We start from the raw sequence: 8,588 nt of genomic DNA, 5'->3' as shown, positions 1-8,588 counted from the left end.
GTTAGGTTAAAACCGCTGTACCTGCAGCAAACGCGTTAGCTGGCGGGTTCTGTGATCTTGGGTGAGGAGTCTCACCTCCTATATTTTGAAGAGGAACCGTCAGCACAGCTGGCTCTGATAAGCAGCAGGAAAACCAGGATTTTTTTTTTACTTAAGATCTCTGAATGTGTAAAAGCAATTTCATGCTAATTTTGAGGCTTGCCATAGCTTGCTGTAACTTCAGACTAACGGTACAGCAAAGGACTGAAACGCTTTTGCTTCTGTCTGCAAAATGATGTTAAAATAATGCTGTGGTTTGTCCCCGTAGCCCCACACGTGTGTGTTTGTGTGAGGGATAAACCCCAGAAAGCACTAAAGCTGCGTGTGGGCATTAGTCCGGTACCCGTTTCTGCGACTGACGCAGTTCCCTCTTTGCCTGCCCCTTGCCCGGCAGTTTATGAGCTTAAAAGATGGGTGTAAAATAGTCTGTAATTTGAAAAGCAGTGTTTTGGTGTAAAGTTACTGTTTTGGAGCGTGTTGGGCCCCGTGGCAGCGTCGGAGCTGTTTCTGCCTGTGTTTCGAGAAGCACATGGCAATATCCATGCCTGGGCTGCATCGTTGCCCTTGGAAGGAGCATTCCCAGCTGATCGGATGCTGTTTGTGTGGTTTCCATTGTCCAGGGGAGTTTACAGCCTTTGGGAATGGGGTGAGGAGAAACTGTGGGGCTTTTTACAGCCTTTGGGAATGGGGTGAGGAGAAAGTGTGGGGCTTTTTACAGCCTTTGGGAATGGGGTGAGGAGAAACTGTGGGGCTTTTTACAGCCTTTGGGAATGGGGTGAGGAGAAAGTGTGGGGCTTTTCACAGTCTTTGGGAATGCGGTAGAGGAGAAATTGTTTTATTTTACAGCCTGTAGGCACAGCATCAGGGAGAAATCGCTGCTCCCTGGGCTGGTGCTCTCTGGCTGGCTCTGAGGGAAGGTGAAGGCCGTGTTCTGGTCACTCCGGGCTGGCAGCTCAGCTCGCTGCCGCCCTCGGCCCTCCTCCCCCAGGGCGCCCCGGGGCCATGAGCGGCGGGAGCGGGGAGGGCACCCACTGCCCTCCCATCACCGCCCGGGGGCGCTGCAGGGCGGGGCCGGTACGGCTGCGCGGCCTCCGCCCGCCCGGGGGCGCTGCGGGGCGAGGGCTCTGCGGCTGCGCGGCCTCCCCCCGCCCGGGGGCGCTGCGGGGCGGGGCCGCTCCCCCATCTCGCTGGTGCCCACCCGGAAGCGGCGGCGGGAGCGGCGCGGGAAGCGCGTGGGGCCGGGGGTGCCGCCGCCCCGTCCTGCCGTGCTGGGAGAGCGCCCAGAGGGCGCCACACGCGTGTCCGGGCTGGGCAGGCCTTCAGTGAGCGCCGCACGTGTGTCTGTAACGGGCAGCCCGCCCAGCGAGAGCCCCACGCGTGTTCGTGCTGAGGAGCCCCTCAGGGAGCGCCCCGCGCGTGTCCATGCCAGGGTTTCACGGGCTGTCTCTGGAGCAGAGCTCGTTGTTTTCCCCCCACGCGGGGCCCGTCCACTCTGCTGTGGCCTAAGGTGCCTGTGCTGGCCTCCCCGCCGCGTGGAAAGGCCTTTGGGGACACCATGGAGCAGGCACTCCGGTCTGTGGTCTGGAAGGCCGTGGGGCTGGCACCCGCCAGCCAATGGGGGTGGTGGGTGAGACACTGCACCACTCAGGAGCAGCCACCCTTCGCACCACCAGCTACACGTGGAGGTGAGGAAGGGCCACCCCGAGGTGGGGATGGCAGCAGTCGGCTTCTCCAGGAAGGTTCCTCATTGGTGGCTGCTTCCCATCCCTCCTGTGAACGCCTGGTCCCACAGAGCCGGCCACGGCACAAGGCCAGACAGACCATGCCGGACAGGGAGTTGTGGATCTCCCGAGAGGGTGACTTCTCTAAGGAGAGGAAGAGGCTGGAACGAAAGCCTTTGTTCATTGAGAGGACTAAAGGCTCAGAGATCTTATTTGGGATTGCACCATGTTCCCTGGCACTATCTCAGTCGAGAAGGAGCCTGTTCAGGTTGTTCCTCAAGCAGAGCAGTGGCTCTCGGCGGCTCATTATGAGTGAGCTTGTCCTTCAGGCCACGGCCCGAGGAGTCCCTGTGCACCGTGTCACAAGGAGAGAGCTGGATGCTCTTTGCAGAGGTCAGGTCCACCAGGGAGTTTGTTTGGAGGCCACTCCTCTCCGTTTCAAGAGTTTGGAGGAAGCTGAAAAGCCTGATTTAGTGGTTGAAGAAAGTCGGAACCAACAGCTGGTTTGGCTGGCATTGGAGCAGATCCAGGATCCTATGAACCTGGGGGCACTACTGCGCTCTGCATACTTCTTGGGGGTGGACAGAGTGGTGACAAGCCAGAGGAACAGGTACGGGCTTGTTTGTTCACTCCTTCAGCACTTGGCTTCTCTCCTATTCTTTTCGTGCTGTCTCCCAAAGAGGTTTCTACCCTGCATTGTTTGACAGCTTCTTTAGAGGGCTTTCTGGGACTGAGCTTCAGAGCTGAATTGGGCTTACTGCTGCTTTGCTTTGCACTCTGCAGGGAGGCTGCGGGATTCCTGGCTGGTAAGGAACCTCCCTAGGTACTTTTTGTTTTAACCATTTGCTATTTCAGCTGTCGGAACTGTGCACAAAACTGCTGCAGCCTATTTCCTGGGTTAATTTCCTATTCTCCATAGGAAAATATATCCACATAGCAAGTAAGGACTTTAGTGGACTACTTGGATTTGGGATGCAGAGGCAAGAGAAGGAAATAAAGAAACAATAATTCTTCTGGATTTCCTTTTTTGCCCTCATATGACACTTCACTTTTCTTTTTTCCCCTGCAGCTGCCCCTTGACTCCAACAGTAAGCAAAGCCAGCTCTGGAGCTATGGAAGTCTTCGATGTCTACAGCACAGATGATCTCCGGAGCTTTCTGAAGGTAGAATGAGCTACTTTTTCCTTTCTAGAAACCCCAAATACTGCATTTGTTGAGCGGAAAGGCAGTATAGGAAAAAGACTCGGTGATTTGTGGTGTCCTGTGCTCTTGCTCTGCATTCCTGTTTGCTGCCGGTGGTCTGTGCTGTCGGACCACCGCTGATGGATGTGCACTTCCAGTCCCATTCCAGTGAGTGGAGTAGCAGGTCGGAGTTGTGGGTCTTTTTCTGGTAGATGGTGTTAGCAGGATAGCACCGCGCCTGTCTCCCATACTTGGGCTGGAGCTTGGTAAGACGTGGTCAGTCTCCGTTTCTTTCTGTGGCGACTGGAGCTAGTGCTGCTGCCTGCAGCATCCTGAGACCCAAGCACACGATGGCAGCGTTGGGCAGCCTTTGGAGCAGGGGAGAGAAGAAATCAGAGCTGGTGTGAGCTGCTGGGATTCTTTTTATGCTGCACCCAAGCGGTGAGGTGAGATAGGGCCCTTTGCAGAACATGCTGCAAAAGGAAAGGGAATGCACATGGAAAAAACATGATTTAAACTGATACAAACCCAGGCACATTGCTTTGAATTGGCAAAGTGTATCCATCCCCTGTGACAGCACCTTGTGATTGCCCCAACTCCTCATGGAGGTCCCCTGTGCTCTGGCTGGGCTGGAGCCTGGCTGAATATTGCATGCACACGGAGCAGGAGCTGCAGGCTCTCCTATGCCCTCCCTGTTCTTGTGGGATCCCCCTGACAGGGTGGGAGGGCAGAGGCTGCAGAACCTTGGGAATGGAGGCTCTTCCATGTGAGGAAGAGCTCATCATAGGCTGGGGTTGGTGCGAGGAGGCCGAGCAGAAGTAAGCGTGGACTCTTCATGCTTAATGCTGGAAAGCACTTGTCCAGCTGTGCAATAGGTCTATGGCAATTTGAGCTCTGGATGATGGTGAAGTGAAAGGCACATAAAATACATTGATATTTAACTTAAGTAGCTGGAAGAATCACTTTGTTACAGCAAAACTTGAATTATTGACATCTTGAGCCATTGCAGCAGTTCATTTAATTGGACACAGATTCACTGGCCTAACCCTTGATGTTGCCTGGCTGGTGTAAGTTTGTTGTAACATAGTGTAAAAAGTGCCAGTTTCTCAGGAAATGAAGCTGGCAAGAGGCAGCATCTCTTTTATTGTTGAAATGGATTTCCAAGGCAAACAATTAAGGCTGTTTTTACTAGAGTGTGGGAGGGAAGGCTCATTCTTTGGTTATGTGAGGCACTGAGTGTTGAGTGCTCTGCCTTTTCTATGAGCTGATTTTTTGCATCTGAGTTTGAAAATATGCACTTGTGTTTGAAAACATTACTGTGGGCTTCTGATGGCTGAGCCTGCACTTGAGAACTTCCACCGCATTGCTCTGTGGATTAGCCTTATGCTAATGTGTTTAACACTACTGTTTTTGTATGCTTTCCTGGCAAAAACCTTCCTAGAACTGTTATGTGGGCATAAAAAAAAGCTTTTCATTTGCTGTTCGTTTGCTTGCTGAACTGGAATAAACACCAGAAGGAAAATTACTTTTTTTTTTTTTTCCTGAAATCAAGGTTTGTGTGCTAGTACTAGGAGGGTTTTGGTGGTAAAAATTCAAGGGATGCCAAACTGACTGGCTTTTCTCAGTTTTTTAACTGAAAACATAAAGAAATAATGTGTTTGCATGCCTGGCTTATTTTCATTCTAAGCTTGAAAAGCAGACAATTTGTTTCCTTTCCCTTTCTAGGCTAAAACTGCAGAAGGCTGGGAAGTCGTGGGAACGGTCAGCAGTCCTGAGGATGTGGAAAATGTTCCTGTCATCAGTTGCCTGGAATTTCAGTGGAATAAACCTGTTATTATAGTAATAGGTATTTCAATTCACGGAGCTTTGGGCTTGTTGAAAGTGCATGTTTGAGGGAGCGATCAGGGTGATGTTTCACTCCCAAACTAGTTGGAGGTCTGTTGCCTTGCTTCACAATCTGGTCGGGTAAAGAAAAGCTGAGTGAGAGGTACTAGGATGATCTGGTTGCTAACAAAATAGGGACCCATAAAAAGAGGGGTAGCTGGGGAACCTCGCAGGAGAAACTGTAAGAACAAACCGGTTTGTGTGGATGGGCGGGGAGTTCAGAAGGTGAAGAGGGTCTGGATGATGGCTGGGAAGAAGCGTGAGAGGCTGTTGCTGGAGATAGTCTGAATAGAAGATGGACTTTGTGACACAGAGACCAGTCAGTGGCTGCCTTTATATGCCTAGGAGAAAGCAGAAGGAACGAGTGTAGTTCTCTCTGCCAGACCTGTGTGCTGTTTTGAGCAACAGGTGCTGGTTTCTGAGCACCTAAACTGGGTGATTCCTCTAGGGCCCTCTGCTCCTCCCCCGTCTTTGTGTAGAGAACTGTAGCCTCCCACTTTGTGACACCTAGCATAAGAGCTGGTTTGAGCTTTTACACTTGGAACTAGTGTCATGCTGGAGATGAGCCATCAAAGGGCTGTAATCCTGCCCTGTGCTGCGGTTTTCTTGGCTCAGAAGACATTCCTTTAATTAAAATGTTCATTGAACTCCTAGAAGTACTGACAAGACAACACCACAAATCTGGCATCTCTACAAGATGTGTGGAGCTGTATTATAAAGGGAGTAGGGAGGCTGGCAGTGCTGCTGATGGACCACAAAGAAATGCATCCCAGAAACAACGACAATACCAGGAGAAAGGAAGGGGGTGAAAGTGGCAGTGGTGTCGTTACCTTGAGTTATGAGAGATTTCTCCAGGAAAAAGTCCAAATATCCTTTTGTCAAGGGAGATTGGAGGCTGATTGGTGGATGCATGAGGAGAGCTCCTGGACCTTGCAGCAGTAATGATTTCAACTCTCTGCTGAGCACTAACTCTTCGCTGAAAAGAAAATGGAACATTACAGTTGTCTGATGCTGGGGTTGTTTGAAGAAACATCCTAGATCTGAATATGTAGCACGCCTGCAGCTGCAAACAGAGCAGCAGAGATAATTTAGCATGGTAGTGAGCTTCCTAGCCTTGCACAGATTGTCTTGTAAGTTAAGCATTTGCAGACTTGAATTCACCCTCCTTGGCAGAGAGTGTTTTGGGCAGTCCAGCTTAATGTTGTCTGCACAGGAGTCGTTGCCAAAGGTGACAGGGAAGCTGGCTGCCCTGAAAGCTGGGAGCAGGAGCAGACTGGGTGCAGTTAGATGTCTGAGCAAGAAGAGTTTCTTAGTGATTTGTTCCTCTTACACCTTCAGTCTTTAGCTTGAGGTTTGAGACTTCTCGTGGAATTGGTGGTTTTATGGAGTTAAGAATTTTGCCTTTTTCCTCTGAATGGCCAGTATGGCTGCCTCTGTGTGGCTTTGAACTTACTTCACTGGCAACTGTCGGTTGTAAATGGGACAGGAAGCCTGTTTTGTCATTTCAGCCAAGCTTTAACTCTCATCTTTGAGGCCTACCAGTGAGGGGAAAAGCTAAGAGATAGGAGTCAAAGAACTGATGTGGGAAGTGTTTTGTTCACGGGGATAGACTAGGATTTAATCTGATTCAGTCAATACTCCCTCCTTTGTGTCACACTGTGCAAATCTTTTTGCCCTGAATTTATGTTTCCTAATTATTTTAAGCAGCCAGAGCCATAAACAAATTTGTAAAAGCTGAAAGCAAAATTAGGAATTGCAAGACCCTTATCAGAGAGCGGAGGGGGTTGCTCCAGGAGCTGTTGTACCTCTGACAATAGTTGCTGTCCCAGTTGGAGAGTCCCACGAGAGTGTGATTTCAGAGGCTCAGGAGATAAATGTGTCTGTAAGTTGTAAAACGTTTCTGTGTTGAATCAGGAAAAGTAGGGTAATACATATATATTTAAGCACCCCTAGAGAGCCCCAGTGTCATGGTGAAGAGGCTGGCCAGGCCATCGGAGGGCCTGGCTCTGATTTGTAGCGTTGAACAGGCTTCCCGTGTGGCCTTGGATAATTCAAGACAGGTCTTGTCTGCGCTTCTGGCTTTAAACATCGAAGAAAATAATGGTTGGGGTGATATATTGGTTTTTTGAAGGTTCACTTAACCCCAGCCAAAGGATGCTTTTGCCAGAGTGGCTTATTTCATGTGGGAAAGTGATGCAAGATGCATTCTCCAAAGCATTCTTGCTTGAGCAGAATGCATCTTGCCAGTAAGATCAGGCCAGCAAAACACTAGACTGGGCCTCAGCTTCCAGTTTGTGCAATGGGAATGAGTGCGCTCTCCTGCTCTGTGTGGTCGGAGAGCCATCATACAGATCAGTACATAGGGACAGGGCACAGGACCTGGTGGGGAGATGCTGTAAGTAGGAGAAGAATTTTGTGGCAACTCAGTTGAGCCAGGAGTTCATCTGCCTTGCAGAGTGAGCCTCCAGTGGTACAGACTGCCTAAAGCATCCATGTACACTGTTAAAACTGCAGGTAAGTGTCTAAATTTAGGTGAGCTCAAGCGAGGGCTTGGTGACAGCTCTGGTCATGCAGGCAGAGGCGCAGAAGCCCTTGGTGGGCAGTGTGTGCCCCAACAGTGTTGTCCAGGGACAAGCTGGGAGTTCGGCTGGGCTTGGGGTACTGAAAGGGGATGTTTGGCTTCCAGCATGCTGAGCCTGTTTTGTCAGAGGGTGAGCACATCTTAGAAATGAGCTGGGTATTTTTGCAGCCGTGTAGCTGTTTGTGTAGCTCTAAATAATGAATGTGGAAGAATTCTTTGGGGAGCCGAGCGGGCTGGGAGGTCTGTAGTCTTCTGCATTTTCACTTGTCTGCACGCAGGATTGTTTAAAGCCTCTCCCTTTCCATTTCCCTTTGTGACAGTGTGAGTCAAACAACTACTAATGACCTGGGATAGATTTCAACTCTGTTTCACCAGCGTATCAGCCCAAACATATCAGGGCTGTTGGATGGTTTAACAACTAATCAATTGAAGCTTCTGGTTAAACTGTCTGCATTCACAAGTTGCACCCAGCTGGTGGTACTGTGAGCTGAAAAGGCTGAACCCATCACTATCAATAGGAATGTGGGATTTGCTGGACCAGATCAGGCCTGTGGCCTCTTCCTGCCTTGTCCGTCTGGCAGCAGCCTGTGTAGGTGGGCAGCTGTCCGCTGGCATGGCGGCTGCTCGCACAGGAGATCGTTGCACTCAGGCTTCAAGGCTCTGTGCTTCACGCAGTGCATGTGGGAGTGTTGCACAGGTACTCCCCAGAACCACTTCAGGTAGTGGAGAACACATCTGGGCAGGCTGGAATGGACCAGGCAGGGAAGGTGCTCGTCTTGTCTCTTGTAGTTCTTGGCTGTTGCTGCATGGGAGCTGACTAGGCTGCTGGTGAGCTTAGGGGCAGGGGTGTTGTTGTGTCAGAGCATTAGCAGGACCAGTACTCGGGATGGGGTAAAAGGGATGTGGTAGCAGCTGTGAGCTGACCTGAGCAGTGTCTTTGCTCTGCAGGTAGTGAAGGGGATGGACTTTCCCTAGAGACGCAGCTCTTGTGCCATCGGATGCTGGCCATACCCCCTGGCAGAGTGCTTCACCCTGGGATTGAGTCGCTGAACGTCTCTGTTGCTACTGGTAAAAACAGTTCTTATTTACAAAGGTGTCATAGTCCAAATGTCTGTTTTTAAAAGTCAACCAAACACCCAGGCCTGCAAAATGATTTTCAAGTGATTTTTTAAAAATTTATTC

At 50.5% G+C, this 8,588-nt stretch overlaps 1 protein-coding gene across 7 annotated transcripts in view; it reads left to right on the top strand.

Moving 5' to 3' along the window:
- The first annotated feature begins 1,230 nt into the window (after positions 1-1,230).
- MRM1 (mitochondrial rRNA methyltransferase 1) overlaps positions 1,231-8,588 on the top strand; it is a 43,862-nt gene continuing 36,504 nt past the window's right edge. For all 7 annotated transcript variants that reach the window (XM_054084986.1, XM_054084987.1, XM_054084989.1 and 4 more), the window contains exons 1-4: positions 1,231-2,370; positions 2,830-2,923; positions 4,667-4,787; positions 8,355-8,474. In XM_054084986.1, the coding sequence (XP_053940961.1) occupies positions 1,595-2,370; positions 2,830-2,923; positions 4,667-4,787; positions 8,355-8,474 (1,111 nt within the window). In that variant the 5' untranslated portion in view covers positions 1,231-1,594. The remainder of the gene's footprint in view (positions 2,371-2,829; positions 2,924-4,666; positions 4,788-8,354; positions 8,475-8,588) is intronic.

The sequence above is a fragment of the Cuculus canorus genome, chromosome 20 (assembly GCF_017976375.1).
Source record: "Cuculus canorus isolate bCucCan1 chromosome 20, bCucCan1.pri, whole genome shotgun sequence".
Taxonomy (NCBI): Eukaryota; Metazoa; Chordata; class Aves; order Cuculiformes; family Cuculidae; genus Cuculus; species Cuculus canorus.
Note: the sequence above shows the minus strand (reverse complement) of the source record. Positions and strands in the feature narration are given on the sequence as shown.